General features: G+C 36.9%; 1 protein-coding gene across 4 annotated transcripts in view; it reads left to right on the forward strand.

The window, feature by feature from the left end:
• Positions 1 to 17,898, forward strand: part of LOC108715345 (solute carrier family 12 member 4) — a 287,853-nt gene that overhangs the window by 99,681 nt on the left and 170,274 nt on the right. For 3 of the 4 annotated variants that reach the window (XM_018260421.2, XM_018260420.2, XM_041561092.1), the window contains 3 exons: positions 5,630 to 5,684; positions 7,876 to 8,006; positions 14,161 to 14,402. In XM_018260421.2, coding sequence (XP_018115910.1) covers positions 5,630 to 5,684; positions 7,876 to 8,006; positions 14,161 to 14,402 — 428 coding nt within the window. The remainder of the gene's footprint in view (positions 1 to 5,629; positions 5,685 to 7,875; positions 8,007 to 14,160; positions 14,403 to 17,898) is intronic. The other variant, XM_041561093.1, reaches the window with a different exon arrangement.

Here is a 17,898-nt window from a genome sequence, read left to right on the forward strand (position 1 = left end):
ACAGTTTTTTCCCAGAAGCCCAAGAACACGAGGTGCCCATAGCGGTCCCCTGTGTTTGCAAATAAAACTTTTCGTTAAATGTAAAATAGTTGAAGCATAAAACAAACCTCATCATTTTACATAAGAGTTCGATAGTATCCTTCCTATCTCCCATATAGTTATTGAGGAATCGTAATGCTTGTAAACCCAAATCATGCTTTATCAAAGTGTATAATGATTCAGCATCTAAGGCTATTAAGAGAGTATTCTCCGTAATTTCTAGTTTTTTGATTTGGGATAGGACATCTAATGTATGTCTGGCATGTGATTGCTTACTGACCTTTAATTTCCAATGCTGAGATTGTAATCCCTTTTTAAATAGTGGAATGACATCACTTTTTCTCCAATCCATAGGTACCATACTAGTAGAAAGCGAATCTGAAAAAATCTGAAATATAGTCCAGTCTAAAACTGAACAAAGCTTTCTTAGAACCCAGGGGTGTATGCCATCTGGCCCTGGCACCTTGTTTACATTCATTTTTATTAATGCTTTATAAATCATATCTTGAGTCAGCCACTGACTCGATTGAGCTGAGCCATCATTGCAGATGATATTTTTAAATGAGTTTACAACAGCTATGAATGCTTTAATAAAAAAAAGAATTTGGATTTCACATTTAATTTGAAAAGGACTTTTATTATACAGATTTTTATGTCTAGATGACAGGTCCACTTTAAGCGACTGTATTGATACAGAAACTCCCGATAGGGAAAGCAAATTCTGTTTGGGGTTGTGAACAACAATAAAATTTCAGCTAGGCTCCCCACAAACAAGCTATTTGGACACTGAGCATTTACAATAGCTAACTATTAGCCCCTGTTATACCGTGCTTCACCACAAGATTGACTGAGCCATTCCGCATAGGGTTTGAAGGAGGGGATATACCGACACTGCTGTTTCTAGATTCACTCTGTTTTGTTGAGGAACTTCCTTCCTGACTCACTTTAATCACAACACTTTTAGCTATGCACCAGGTCACACTTTCTCTCACAGGTTACTTTCCCAGTAATTTATTGTCGTGACTAGGAAGTGGCCAGATTAACTAGCAGTGAGTATTGCTTAATCCCTCGGCCTCAGTGGCGTAACTACCGGGGGAGCAGGGGGTGCAATTGGGCCAGGGCTCACGTGCCACGATTCCCGGCCATTTCCGGGTGTACGGAGGGGGGTGGGGGGCCCGGCAGCGCGTCCCGCGCCAGGGCCCCCCGCCCCCCTCTAGTTACGTCACTGCTCAGCCTCTTACTAGCATTACTGAAGGTCTGCCATTAATATTTTGCTGCTTTTTTGGCTCCAAAACGGAAGCCATGTTTTAGCACTTTACTTCAGTAACAACTATTCCTTAAATTTTTTGTAGTTTCTCATCCAGTTAGAAAAGAACAGTGTGTATGCATGGTGGCTTAGTGTGTTTGTGTTATGAAGTCTGTTCTTTGTATGGTTAAATATTCATTTTTAAGAATACATTGTAACTGCTGAATTATTCATATTCATGTTTTAGCAAACAAATTGTTGAAATAATCACCAAAATAAAGATTACAGGAGAACTAAAGCTTAATAGAGAAGTAGGTTAAAAAGCTGCACATGCAAGGGGTGATAAAAGCTGCTAACAGTCAAAGTCAAAGTCAGCAACTTATTGGCCAGTGTATGGGGCCCTCCAACAGGCTTCCCTGACCGTTAATCAGCTGAAAATCAGCCAGATGACAATTGAGCAAGTTTAAAAATCATTTCGTTGTGTGTATTTATGTGCATTGGTGATCATTTTGAGGGGTTTAACTTAATGGACTTTGGTCTTTTTTTCAATCCAACTTAACTATGTAACTATATCTCAAAATCTTTGCAACTGTCAAAAAATAGTCCTCTACCCTGCCTAGTGTGTTCATCCCCTTGTTGCTTCATGCTGTAGTTGTAGATTGACAAAGCCAGTTAAAGGGGCGGTTCACATTTAAATTTACTTTTAGCATGAAGTAGACATTACTATTCTAAGGCAATTTGCAATGAATCATATTTTTATTTTTTTTATAGTTGTTCAATTATTTGGCTTTTTGGTTGCTCTCCAGTTTGGTATTTCTGGTTCCCGAGAGACTGGAATATGAACAGGAGAGGGCCTGCATAGAAAGATAAGCAATAAAAAGTAACAATAGCAGAAAAAATTGGCCTCACAGAGCAATAGTTTCTGGCTGCTGGGGTCACTTACCCTCATTTCAAATGAAGTTTGAAAATGTCAGAAGAGCCATTTTGGGATGGCTGAATAATACGGTGTCAGTGGGGAGAAAGCTATCATTCTATCTGCATGGACTGCTGGGTGATTGCACTTTTGCTACAAGGGCTGGAAGACTGCACAGTGATATCTACAGGCAGTGCTGGGGTAGGGTTGCCACCTTCCTCGGGGCAGCGATTTGGACTATGATGTTGGGGCAGGGCAGATGCTGAGGGTGGAAGGAATGATGTTAGTAGGGGCAGGTTCATACATTCTGGGGGTAAAGTGAGCAAATTTTCATCCAGGTTTTAGAATACAAAGATTGTCTGGTTCAGGACATGTGGCAAAATTAGTGGGGGGCATATTTATTATGCTATGTAAAACACCACATAGTGCTGCCTTAACACCAAAAAATGATCTTTACCCCTCACTTAAGAAGTTATAGGTGGAGATTTCTCCATAAAGGAACAGTTCAGTGTAAAAATAAAAATTGGCTAAATAGATTGCTGTGCAAAATAAAAAATGTTTCTAATATAGTTAGCTAAAAATGTAATCTATAAAGGCTGAAGTGAACAGATGTCTAACATATGAACCAGAACTTCCTGCTTTTCAGCTCTCTAACTCTGAGCTAGTCGGTGACTTGAAGGGGGGCCACAAAGGACAGAACTGTTTAGTGAGTTTGTAATTCACCTCAGATTCAAAAGCAAACTGTTATGAACCATGTGCCCCCCCCCCTCAAGTCACTGATTGGTTACTGCCTGGTAACCAATCTGTAGAAACCAAGAGAGCTGCAAAGCAGGAAGTTGTGTTCTATTATGTTAGACATCTGCTCACTCCAGCCTTAATAGATTACATTTTTGGCTATCTATATTAGAAACATTTTTTATTTTATTTATTTTTTTAACATATCTCTGTTTATTGGTTTTCACTGTAAAGTATACATGTGTCAACATTGAATAAAATAGGTAAAGTATCAGCATTGCATTACAAACAATATATTTTGACAGTTCAAAAATCTGAGTACCTGACACAATGTTGATGATATATTGTTGCACATAACTTTTAAACTAAAAAAAATAAAAATAAAATAAACATATTATACAAATGTGGCTTCATAACTTTTGTTGAGCCGTAATCTCAAATAGTTGTACTATGATATTCTGGTAATATGATACACGCTGTCCTATCTGTATAAATGAAACAATAAAAATTATTCTGAACGTCCTCATTGATCATTATCGCATGGGTAGGAGGTGATGTTATCTAAGTTGTAATGGGAAGGAAGGGGACTATTTGAAATCTTCCCAAGGTTGCCATATAATGTTGTGGTTCTCTCTTTTGTTCTCAACTATCGCTGTTAAATAGTGCATTTCTTGTATATAGTTGAGTCAAAATAGAAATTGAGGCACAGAGAGAGTTGGAGAAATCCAATTAAGTGCTATAACCCATCGTGCTGCTGACCATATTTGCAACAATAAATAATTAGCCGATTTGTCAAAACCAGGGAGTGGATAGTTCAATAAACTGTGTTCTGGGGCTCGTAATATTGGGCTGTGAAATATCTCCGATGCTATCTGAACTATGGCATTCCAGTAATTTTCTACAATCAAACAAGTCCACCAAGAGTGTTTATAATCTCCGCACTCTCCACATCCTCTAAAGCATTGTGAGGTCGAAGTGGAACAAATGGCATGTTTACATTGCGGTGTAAAATACCATTGTGAAAGTAATTTATACTCCATTTCACGTATAGCAATATTAGGTGATAATTTATGTGTTGAGTGCAATGCTGTAGACCAATTTATTGGAGTCCATGTGAAAGCGAAATCTTTTTCCCATGCTTGCATATAGGTAGTGTAAGAGGATGATGGAACCTCAATTAACATCGAGTAGATTGTAGAAATATTTCCTTTAGTGACTATTGCATTTTTACAAAGATGCTCAAATAGGGAGCCTGAAAAGGAGGGTTTACGTTGCAATTGGGAAAAGTAGAAATGAGACAGTTGGGAGTACCTCAAAAATTCTCTGGGAGGGATTGCTAGTGTTTCTTGCAATGTTATCCAGGATTTGAAACCCGTAAGTAATAACAAATCATATAATTTTATAAAATTATGAGATGTCCACCATTGAAAATCTTTGAGTATTTATTTTTATTTTATCTATTTACCCAGGTTTTATTTTTATACTGAACAATTCCTTTAAAGCGATACTGTCATGTTTCTGGTATACTTTTGTATTTCTAAATGACACAGTATACTTTTGTATTTCTAAATTACACGGTATACTTTTGTATTTCTAAATTACACTGTTTACATTGCAAATCATTCCTTCTATTATTATTTAAAATGTATTTTTTTTATATTTTTAATATTGGTGTAGGGCAGCAATCTCACTACATTGTGCCGATTCTGAAAATTTCAGAAGGAGCAAGCACTAAACAATAGAACTTCTTTGAGATAAACTTTTGATAAACTTTTGTTTCTCCAACTTAAATTAGGAAGGGAAGGGGTTTATATCACAACTTGCAGTGCAGCAGTAAAGAGTTACTGAAGTTTATAAGAGCACAAGTCACATGACTGGGGGCACCTGGGAACATGTCTAGCCCAATGTCAAAATTCTAAATTAAATATAAAAAAAAGCTGTTATAACTACAGTATATTCAGTGCGGAATTAAATTAACTGGGTTTTGGGGTTAAAAAATCCTGTGACAGAATCCCTTTAATGTCCCTATGGCCAACTACTGTATGCCTCCAGAATTGCCTTCAGCATTGTTCTTTTTAAGGTGTTTTTTTTTTTTTTGTCTCCAACTTGGGATAACCAAAATGCTTAGAAACATTTGCACATATATATTTAAGGAATAATTTTATTTGCGAGAATTTATGGCTTGAAATCAATGGCAGTTTAAAGTGGTTTGTGAGCAATTTTTATAATTCATTTGGTCAGTCTCTGTAGCCAATAACAGTTGATAATATTTATAATAATTTGGAACAGAGGTTATACATGCATAATACAGGTATGGGATCCATTATCCAGAATCCAAATAATCCATAATCCAATAATTTAATTATTTACTTTTTTATTTGTAATAATAAAACCGTACCTTGTACTTGATCCAAACTAATATATAATTAATCCTTATTGGAAGAAAAAACAGCCTATTGGGTTTATGCAATGTTTACATGATTTTCTAGAAGGTATGGAGATCCAAATTACAGAAAGATCAGTTATCCAGAAAACCCCAGGTCCTGAGCATTCTGCATAACAGGTCCCATATCTATGTCTATGTCAAAGGCTATGTCTATGTCAAAGGCTTCAGTATTCATCTTGAAATGATGAATACTATATCCTTTTTGAAATGTTTAACTATTTAATGTTTGACTTTTTTTTGTTTCATACAGACTCTGCTTACAGCTATTTCAATGAGTGCAATAGCTACCAATGGAGTTGTACCAGGTAATTCCTATAAATAAAGTTCCCCTTGAGTTTCTTTCGAATCTTAAACTTCTGTGAAAATGCTTGTACTATAAACTGTATCAAGGGTGTGTAAATAATACTACTTGGATCTCACACACAAAAAACTATTCCCACAGAATCAGGGAGGGTCATCTACAGTACTGGTTGGAATTAACCACAACAATTCTGGTTGTGTCTCATTCTAGTGACAGAAATATGTATGCATATACAAAGTATTCTTTTAGCCCCCATTATTTATAATAGCTATTTCATAATGCATATATTAAAAAAAATATTGCAGGAGCGTTCATTCTACAAGGCTGCTAGAGAGAGGAAAAGCTATGAAGATGCAGGTTAATAATAAGGCCATACACGCAGGCTATATTGGCCATTTATTAAAGCAATCCTCAACTTATACTGCTATATTCAGAAATGTATACAGGGACATCTCTGTGGTATAATTTTTGGTTCTTCTGGCTTTCTGTATGACCTTTCTATTTAAAGTGCACTTAGACTGCTCTTTAAAGTAGAAACAACCCTTGCTAACAAAACCCCCTATCCTACATAGACCCCCCCTCCCTGCTCTTCCCCCAGCCTATGCGGTACCTTTGTTAAATGCCCTTTTCTTTACTTACCACTTGGTGCAGATTCTGTCCAACGGAGTTCAGGGGCACCATCTTCAGCCGCTTCGGTAATATTCGGGTCTTCCGGCAATTTCTGTGACTTTCGGCACAGTTAAGAGAGAAGAAGATGGCTGCCACGAACTCCGCTGGATAGACTCGGCACCGAGGGCTAAGTAAAGAGTTAGGGGTGAATAGCAAAGGTAGCACCTAGGCTGGGGGGGGGGGTCTATGTAGGGTAGGGGATTTTAGTAGCAAAGGTTTACTTCTCTAAATCTGCCATAACCCTATTTGACTCCTGGTCTCTCTTCAGGAGACCAGGAAAGAATTAAATGGTTACTCCCTGCTTTACTTGGCTTTTTTCTCACTACAATCTTTCCATTCTACTTGTTTTTATGTACACTGACTTTACAGAAATTCAGAATGTGAACTCTTTAAATGTTAAATTGGCTGTATTAGGGGGGACTGACTGCCTCAATCGTAAAATCGTAATAAAAATTTAAATCCTATGATTTTTTTTTGTAAAATCGCCCGAAAGCTATGATTTTTTCGAAAAGGCAGAGCAACTCAGAAAGTCTGTTAACGGGACATCTGACTTGACTTTTCCATGTTCTTGGCATGTTTGAGTTGGCGTTAATTTTTTTTATTGAACTTTAATAAAAAAAAATTTCTTTGAAAAAATTTAATTTTTCCCCTTTAAAGGTCAGACTAGAGACATTCAGAGCTTAATAAATAACCCCCTAAATTTCACCCCTAATAAATACAGTTCTAAAAATTCCATAGGACTGCATTCTAATCTTACATTTTGATAAATATGCCCCATAGTATAATACATCATAATTTAGGTTGAAAAAAGACACGTCCATCAAGTTCAACCTTTTATTTCTATATGCAATCTGCCTAATATCTAGTTAATCCAGAGAAGGAAAAAGAGGAGGCAAAAAACCCAAATAAAGCCTTGCAATCTGGCAACTTTGTACTAACAGTTATTTTTCTTAACCCTGTATTGTCTCACTAAAAACCCCACCTTGAAGCTAACAAATTTATCTACAAGTACAATCACTTATTTATCAAGTACAATCACTTGAGGAACAGATTTCCACAACTACAAACTTCTCACTGTAAAAACCCTTTCCGAATATTAAGATGGTACCTCTTTTCTTCTATTTTTAATGCCCTTGTGTGTTTAAGGGCCTGTTGCATCAGAGAGTTTATTACATGGCTACCTATATATTTATACATAATTATCATACCTCCCCTTAACCACTTCCTCTCCAGTGTAATCAACACCAACTTGGCCAGTCTTTCTTAATAACTGAAACTTTTCAAAACTTTGATCAACTTAATTGCCCTTCTTTGGAGTCACTTTAATACAATACTATTCTGTTTGAGCACTGTAAGACAAAACTGTACTGCATAATCTAGATGGGGCCTTAACAGTGCTTTGTAAAAGGGATTAATTAATTGCAGGGCAAATAATCGTCAATTAATCCTTCAATTACTTTCACATGTTAACGACAATGTTTGGGTTTTGATGAGTTTGTAAAGTTTTTGTTTTGTTTTTCTTAAAGCTGGTGGCTCATACTTCATGATTTCCCGTTCCCTTGGCCCAGAATTTGGGGGTGCTGTGGGTCTGTGCTTCTATTTGGGGACAACATTTGCAGGAGCAATGTATGTGCTGGGAGCAGTTGAGATACTTCTGGTAATAATATATCAACTTTAGGTTTTTCTGCAAAGCTATGTATAGAATTTGAATAAATAGGAGATAAAATGATTTTAAAAATCCATATGTATTTTGTGTTACTTATTTTTTTAATTACTTTTATATGTTTTATAGCAGTAAATGTTAAATACTAAACCAAGGCTGCAAAATATAATTTTATAATATAATTTGCAAGCTAATTTTCTGTAAGTAAAACTCCAGATCTTTCCTGCAGCACTCGAATAGGTTAAAAAAAGGTGATATGTTTTTTCGATAGAACAGGCAACATTTCAGGCTTTACACCAGCCCTTTAGCAAGCCCTACACTCAGGCTGCCATCAGGGGGGGCACAGGGGTGACTATTGTGCCCTGGGGTGCTTGGGTTCTAAGAAGGGTCCAGGTGTGCTACAGAAGAAGCGATGGGAAGGAGGAATCGGCTCTGGAGAAGAAGGAGGAATTGGCTCCGGAGAAGGAGGAAGCGGCTCCGGAGAAGAAGTAGTAAGTGGCTCAGGAGAAGAAGGATGAAGCCTCTCCGGTCGGAACACAAGAATACAATTTTGAATGTGATCCCTTAACAAGCCTTCAAATAATTTGCCCACCACAGATGTCAAATTTACTGGCCTATAATTGCCAGGTTGAGATCGTAATCCCTTTTTAAATATTGGAATGACATCATATTTTCTCCAATCCATAGATACCATACCAGATGAAAGTGAATCTGAGAAAATCAGAAATAAGGGCTGGTCTAAGACTACACTAAGCTCTCTTAGAACCCGGGGGTCTGTGCCATCAGGCCCTGGAGCCTTGTTTACATTCATTTTTATTAAAGCTTTATGGATCATATCTTGAGTAAGCCACTGACTAGATTGAGCTGAGCCATCAGTGCAGCTATGAAGTGAGCCTGGGAACTTAGATTCCTCTATTGTATACTCTGAAGAAAAGAACTGATTAGCACATTTGCCTTTTCTGTATCTGTTACAACCATACTGATACCATTATTTAATGGAGCAACACTCTCAACCTGCAACTTTTTACTATTAATGTATTTAAAAAACTTTTTGGGGTTAGTATCTGTTACAACCATACTGATACCATTATTTAATGGAGCAACACTCTCAACCTGCAACTTTTTACTATTAATGTATTTAAAAAACTTTTTGGGGTTAGTCTTAGTCTCCGCCGCAATAAACTCTTCATTTGCTTTCTTTGCCTTCCAGATTGCTGATTTACAACATGTATTATAGTGTTTATATTCATTAAGTGCAGCTTCTGTCCCAACAGACTTGTAGTTTTCAGATGTCTTTTTCTTCTTTACTTCTATATTAAGCCACATAGGGTGATTCTTACAGCTTCTTCATTTACTCCTTAAGAGAATAAATTAAGAACAGTAATGATTTAATATCATTTTAAATGACATCCATTTCTGTTCTGTGTTTTTAGTTCTGAAGGGCAGGCCTCAAGACACTAAAATTAGCTTTTAATTGAATTCATGGTGGTTTTTTTTTTTTGCCCCAGTGTATATTTGTTTTTTTGCACCAGACATTAAAAGATATAACATTATGGTCACTATTACCTAGGGGTTCAATGACTTGCACATTTGCTATAAGTTCTGGGTCATTTGAGATCACTAGATCCAGAATATAATTTTTTCTGGTTGGCTTCTCAACAACCTGTGCCATAAAATTGTCATGCAACAAGTTTATAAACTTGTTCCCATTAACTGATCTGGCAGTACTATTGCTCCAGTCAATATCTGGGTAATTAAAATCCCCAATTATCATTACTTTACCCAAACTAGCAGTCTTTTCTATTTGCATCAGGAGCTTAAAGTGGACCCGTCACCCAGACACAAAAATCTGTATAATAAAAGTCCTTTTCAAATTAAACATGAAATCCAATTTCTATTTTTTTATTAAAGCATTCATAGCTGTTGTAAACTCATTTAAAAATCTCAGATGTCAATCAAATATTGTCTGCCCCGCCTCTATGCCTAGGCAATTGCTTTCACTTTCTATTCAGGCACGGGGATGGACTTCAGGTCCCCCATTCTGGTGCACAAACAAGATTCTGAGATGATGTCTTAATAACAATGTGCACAAAATGGCTCCTGCCTGCTTCCACTCTGAAGGAAACGAGATTTAAATAATTTATATAGTGTAATTAAAGTTCATTTTGCTTGCCTAATGTGATAAAATAGGATTTTGAATAATTTTTTTTGGGTGACGGGTCCACTTTAAGCTGACGCAAAGATACGATTGTGCAAATCAACGTAAGATCGGACTTTCCCATCTCCCGACCCTCCACTAACCATAAAGATCAAAGTCTTACCATTCCGATCAAATAAAGTAGTAAAAGAGTAGATCAGCCGATGTTCTGCCCCTGACCGCATTCGTACGATAGTTATGTCTGACAAAGCTAGTGACAGTCTCCCACTGAAAATCGTACGATCAGCAATACATGGAGATATTATCGGCAGGCGACAGAAATTTTCTAACCTGTCCGACCGACCAAACGACCGATCTCCGCCGGACGAAAAATGTCGGGACTCTCCACACACGGTCTGAAAATCGTATGAATCCACTATTCGTACGATCAGATCTTTGCATCTATGGCCAGCTTTAACCTCCTCACTTACATTAGCTGGCCTATAGCATACTCCTACAATTAATTTGCTGGATTTTTTGTAGGAGTATTGGTGAAGAATTCCACCCATAAGACTTCTGCCCCCGCATTTTCTAACATAACCTCCTCTTTTATATAAGCTTTTAAATTCTGTCTAACAAACAGACATAACCCTCCTCCTTTTCTATTGCCTCTGTCCCTCCGAAACAAAGTATAGCCACTGATATTTACTGCCCAGTCATGTGACTCATTCAGCCATGTTTCAGCCACCCCAATCACATCATATTTAGACTGAGTGTTCATTTGAAGCAGTGAGGGCATGTAAGGCTATGGAATGCTTTGCCGGGTGATGATAGTTACATATAGTTACATTCCACAACCTCACTGTCCTGACTGTGAAGAACCACCTACGTTGCTTCAAATTAAATTTCTTTTCTTCTAGTCAAAAACGTGGCCTCTGGTACGGTGATCGACTTTATGGGTAAAAAGGTCCCCTGCTATTTCTCTATAATGTCCTCTAATGTACTTGTAAAGTGTAATCATGTCCCCTCGCAAGCACCTTTTTTCCAGAGAAAACAACCACAACCTTGACAGTCTATCCTCATAATTTGTCTTCCATCCCTCTAACCAGTTTAGTTGCACATCTCTGCACTCTCTCCAGCTCATTTATATCCCTCTTAAGGACTGGAGTCCAAAACTGCACTGCATACTCCAGATGAGGCCTTACCAGGGACCTATAAAGAGGCATAATTATATTTTCATCCCTTGAGTTCATGCCCTTTTTTATGCAAGACAGAACTGTATTTGCTTTAGTAGCCACAGAATGACACTGCCCAGGATTAGACAACTTGCTATCTACAAAAACCCCTAGATCCTTCTCATTTAAGGAAACTCCCAACATACTGCCATTTAGTGTATAACTTGCATTTATATTCTTTTTGCCAAAGTGCATAACCTTGCATTTATCAACATTGAACCTCATTTTCCAGTTTGCTGCCCAGTTTCCCAACTTAGACAAATCACTCTGCAAAGTGTCAGCATCCTGCATGGTACCTATAGTTCTGCACAATTTAGTATCCTCTACAAAAATAGACTTTCAATGCCCACCTCCAGATCATTAATAAACAAGTTGAAAAGCAAGGGACCTAGTACAGAGCCCTGCGGTATTCCACTAACAACACTGGTCCTATTACAAAATGTTCCATTTACCACCACTCTTTTTAGTATATATCTTTTAGCCAGTTCTCTATCCAGGTACAAACAGGCCAACATTCCTTAATTTAACCAGTAACCTTTTGTGTGGCACTGTATCAAATGCTTTAGAAAAGTCTAAATCACATCCACTGCCATCCCAGAATCAAGGTCCCTGCTTACCTTCTCATAAAAATAAATTAAGTTAGTCTGGCAAGATCCATTATGTATAAAACCATGCTGGCACACACTCATAGTATTTTGATTTGCTATAAAGTCCAGTATCTTATCCTTTATTAACCCTTTGAAAAGCTTTCCTACCAGTGACGTCAGACTAACTGGCCTATAGTTTTGAGGCTAAGAACATGATGCTTTTTTGAATAGAAGCACCACTTTAGCAATTCGCCAGTCTCTCAACACTATGCCAGACCTCAGTGAATCCTTAAGTAAAGAGATTTGGCAATCACAGAGCAAAGCTCGCTAAGGACCCTGGGATGAATACCATCTGGCCCGGACCTTTGTTTATCTTAACATGTTCTAGTCTCTTTTGAATTTCCTCATGTGTGAACCATGCATCAGTAGTTGTATTACTAGAATTGGGACTATTAAGAAGGAAACCTTCATTAACTGGTTCCTCATATGTGTAGACAGATGAGAAAAACGAGTTCAGAATCTGCACTTTTCTTTTGTTTTTATCAACTAGCTGACCCCCCTCTGATACCACCCCTTCCTGCTTCATTTTTTTACTATTAACATATTTAATAGTAATGGCAGATTCTTTTAATGGTTTCAGAAGTTACTCAAATTAATTCTTGAACAAGTAGGTCTGATATTTGTCCTTGCTAGAGCTTACAATATAAAGGTGTAGTTTACATTTCAAACATATTGAATTTGGTTAAATTTGTGATCAGTTGATATCTGATTAATTACGTTACTTTGAATATGTTTCCCTAAATACTGGATGACTATACACACACATTTATACATAAGCACAAACACACATGCACAATTACATAAACAAAAGTTTAAGGGGCAGATTTATAAACCCTTGAGGGTTGGGTTCATTCAGAACAATTGCAGATTATAGCTCACTCATGTTTTCTGCTTTGGTTTGCTTCTAATACAGATTTTTTTTAAAAAAGTCTTTCCACGTGAAGCTTTTTGACAAAAATAAAAGCATGCCATCTAAAACCTTGCAAGCTTTTTGACTTTTGTTAAAAACCCATATGTGATTTAAAAAAAACAAGAAAAAACCAAACGTCCGAAGCAAACCAATGCAATAGATTAGTTATAGCCTGCCCAACAAGTCATGATCCAAACCCCTCCTAAAGTAGTTGCTGACATGGCACACTCACTGCTCTGCAAAACCTATATGAACAGCCCCTTGTCCTTAGTTTTCTTTCTATATTAAAGAAAAAACACATTGCTGTCTATTGTGTCTTCTACCATATTTACCACAGAGTAATCATGTCCACTCACTGGTGTCTTTTTTTTCCAGAGAACACAATCTGAAATGCGATTACCTTTTCTCAGTTTAATTGCTTTATTCCTTTCACGTTTTAATTGCAATTTTCACTCTTTCCTTTTTTTTTTTTTTGTAAATATCTATTTTATTATATGTTTTGAAGTAGCTTAAGGGATATGGGTGCACAACTTTCAATTGGCCACCTTGTATGGAGTGACATAATTGTTCCATATTAGTTGATCCCTTACTTTCTTGCTTTGTCGGAAAGTAATCGATGGGGGGGGGGGAACTTTGTAAGTGCTTCACTCAATTTGTTATCATGTATTTATATATGCCACTGTCTTGCTAGGATATATCTAATGGTTGTATGCGCCTTGCTATAATCACCTATTCTTATGACTTTCTTGTTATTTTTTGTTTTACTTTTAGGAACCAGTCATTATTCTCTGTTGTTCCAATGCCCTTTTGTATATCCTAGCCCTAACTTCATGAAACATTACAACACCACAGTTAACATTAATATTTATATTAAAAAAAGTATAATAAAAGCATTTTATTATACACAAATCAGTTCCAGTGTTCTGTTTCAGTTTAATCGACTATTTGAATAACTTAGTTATGTTAATATGCTAATGCTTCTACTAATTTCTACTGTGCTTAGTCCATCATTGTGGTTGTCATTCCCTGTTTCTGAATACAGTACATAGCATAAGAAATATTAAAAGACTTTTTGACTTATTTAATGTGCCATTTTTGTTTCTTTGTTTTCCTTTCAGTTTACATTACACATATTTGTTTAGTGTATTATGGATATTTATGTTGTCCCCTATACCATATCTATAATTGATTGTGTTTCTTGTGTCTTCATTCCTATTAGATGTATATTGTTCCTGAGGCTGCCATCTTCTACTCTCCAAACACTCATGAGGACGCTAGTGCAAAGCTAAACAATATGCGTGTTTATGGCACTGTCTTTCTCACTTTCATGGCAATCATTGTGTTTGTTGGGGTTAAGTATGTGAACAAGTTTGCATCTCTCTTCTTGGCTTGTGTGATTATTTCCATCCTGTCCATCTATGCCGGATCCATTAAATCTGTCTTTGATCCTCCAACTTTTCCGTAAGTAAACATCCATGACCTTAAATCTCAGTGAATGTAAATGTAAATATTTATTTGGTCCTACTGAATCAAATAAGAAAATGATTCTATTCAATTTATTGTGCAAAGTATGATACTATCAAGGGTATAAGACAAATTTTACATTAGTCAGTGTCTCCATTATAGAATAAACCACCAATTCAGCCCAATGTTGCCCTGTGTGCAGTCACTAGCGGGAAATGGTATCAGCCTGTCACTGCACACAAAGGACAGATTTAGTGTTCAGTTCAGCTTCTGCTATCTGCTTTTTCCCTGCTCTCATCAATCAATTGACCTCCGGCTGTCTTTGAAGAGACAATAACTGCTGTGCAAAAGCATAGAGTAAAGAAAATTCCTGCCAAAATATATACATGAAGATGTATTGTATGAACCGACAACGAGCATCAGAATAATATTATTAATTTACCACAGATGGGAATGATTTAGGAATCAAATGTGTGATAAGCAAACCTATTAGTCTGTGCCAGCCATGGTATAAAATGACACTCAAATTACTAAAGGGTACTATCAGGTTCCCCTTACTGGCATTGCTTAAGAGAAAACCACATACAATCCATCATGGCTTATTCCTGTACACAGTGCTTTAAAAATGGGCGTGATGTCCTTTTTAGCAACGATTTGGAAACCCATTTACAAAAGTTACAGGCAGTGGTACTGTAGATTCCATCTTGGCCGAGAGCAGCAAAGGGTAACATGTTACAATAGATATATATATATATATATATATATATATATATATATATATATATATATATATATATATATATATATATATATATATATATGTATGTGTAAGTATATCTATATTTATCTATAGTGAACAAGGATTGCGGCACTCGCAGGGTTTAGTGAAAAAACAAAAAAATTATTATTAAGCATAAGGCTTAATAATAAAACATTTTTTTGTTTTTTCAGTCCAAATAGTTCAGCACTCCACTACTCCACATAAATGACCGAGGTGCTACCATCCAATGCTGCATCCAAAATCCAAAAAAAGTGAGGTGCACACTGGGAACTTTTGTTTAGTTTAAAAATTTAATTTTATTAAATATAAGTTAAAAATAGGTCAACGTTTCGGTCTGTTCCTGAGACCTTTATCAAGACCATTAACACGCCATAAAACATATTGTCCATAAATAAGTAAAACCAATTAGCACTCACCCAACCCCGTATCGCCCCTTGGGACATGTGATGCGTAGTTCCGCCCCCTCTCAGGGGTTAAACCTGTCACCACCTGAACCACATAAAAAGAAAGAAACAAGCTCAATACAAAATTGTCATTATATACATAATAGCTAAATCGCAGAATTTTTACTCTCACTCACAATATATTGCACTTGTAACAAAAAAGTGTAACAGTATAACCCCTATCTTTGTTTAAAAAAACAAAGAAGAGAGCAATACTCATTAAGCCCTGCTGGTGCTAAAGTGTTCAATTTCTTAATCCAAAATACTTCTCGTTGTAGCAGCATTTTAGATCTATCGCCCCCTCTCCTGGGAGGGGGGATATGATCAATCGCAATATATCTAAAAGTAGGTAGCCTATGACCAACCTCAAGAAAATGATTAGCCACCGGTTTATTAGTATGGCCATCACGAAATGCTGTACTAATTGCAGAACGATGTCCGTCCATTCGCAGGCGTAAGGTTTGATCGGTTTTGCCCACATACGATAACCCGCACGGGCACGTAATCATATAGATTACATGGGTTGTGGTACATGTGATATGATGTCTTATTGCAAATCGTTTGCCTGTTTGCGGATGTAGGAAGCTGCTGCCTGGTGTCATAAATCTACAGGAAGTACAGCAAGGGCACTTAAAACAACCTGGTTTGTTGTTACTTAACCATGTATCTTGGTGTGTTTGATAACATTTTACTGGATCACTTTTGACAAGGCGGTCTCTCAGGTTTGTGCCTCTCTGGTAACAGTTCATAAGGTTCTTAGGAACCACCTTACTAAGAGAATCATCAGCCTGGATAATGGCCCAGTGGTTTCTGATAGTCCTATTCGTCAAATTGGACCCTGAGGTGAATTTAGTGCTATAGACAAAATGGGACTTTTTAGTGTCACAATGGGGAACTGTCACCCGATGTCTAGCTGACTCTAATGCCCTTTCAAGCACATAGTCCGGATAGCCTCGTTGCTTAAATCTACCCCACATCTCAAGTAGCTGATTCTCTGCCACTGATTCATTTGAGTTGTTCCTTAAAACTCTACAGAACTGTGAGATGGGTAGTGATTTAATCATAGACTTTGGATGGCAACTATTATAGTGAAGAAGAACATTTTTGTCCGTCTTTTTACGGTACAAAGTGAAATCAATATGTTCATCTTTCTTCAAAAGTTCCACATCCAAAAAATGTATGCATTCAGTGTGAATTTCATAAGTAAATTTAACAGGGCTCTCAAGTGTATTCAAATCACTAACCATCAAATGGAACTCTTCCTCCGTCCCACGCCAAACGATAATGATATCGTCGATGTAGCGACGGAAGAAGAGTATCTTACTGCCATACTGAGGCATAATTGCGGTCTGCTTGAACTGGTGCATAAACAGGTTAGCTCTAAAATGAGCTAATGCTGCTACAACGAGAAGTATTTTGGATTAAGAAATTGAACACTTTAGCACCAGCAGGGCTTAATGAGTATTGCTCTCTTCTTTGTTTTTTGCAACAAAGATAGGGGTTATACTGTTACACTTTTTTGTTACAAGTGCAATATATTCTGTGTGAGAGTAAAAATTCTGCGATTTAGCTATTATGTATATAATGACAATTTTGTATTGAGCTTGTTTCTTTCTTTTTATGTGGTTCAGGTGGTGACAGGTTTAACCCCTGAGAGGGGGCGGAACTACGCATCACATGTCCCAAGGGGCGATACGGGGTTGGGTGAGTGCTAATTGGTTTTACTTATTTATGGAAAATATGTTTTATGGCGTGTTAATGGTCTTGATAAAGGTCTCAGGAACAGACCGAAACGTTGACCTATTTTTAACTTATATTTAATAAAATTAACTTTTTAAACTAAACAAAAGTTCCCAGTGTGCACCTCACTTTTTTTGGATTTTATATATATATATATATATATATATCTATATCTATCTTATCTCTCTTATCTCTCTTATCTCTTATCTCTCTTATCTCTCTTATCTCTCTTATCTCTCTTATCTCTCTTATCTCTCTTATCTCTCTTATCTCTCTTATCTCTCTTATCTCTCTTATCTCTCTTATCTCTCTTATCCTCTCTTATCTCTCTTATCTCTCTTATCTCTCTTAATCTCTCTTATCTCTCTTAATCTCTCTTATCTCTCTTTATCTCTCTTATCTCTCTTCATCTCTCCTCATCTCTCTCTCATCTCTCTCTCATTCCTCTCTCATCTCTCTCTCATCTCTCTCTCATCTCTCTCCTCATCTCTCTCTCATCTCTCTCTCATCTCTCTCTCATCTCTCTCTC

Source organism: Xenopus laevis, chromosome 4S, assembly GCF_017654675.1.
Source record: "Xenopus laevis strain J_2021 chromosome 4S, Xenopus_laevis_v10.1, whole genome shotgun sequence".
Lineage (NCBI taxonomy): Eukaryota > Metazoa > Chordata > Amphibia > Anura > Pipidae > Xenopus > Xenopus laevis.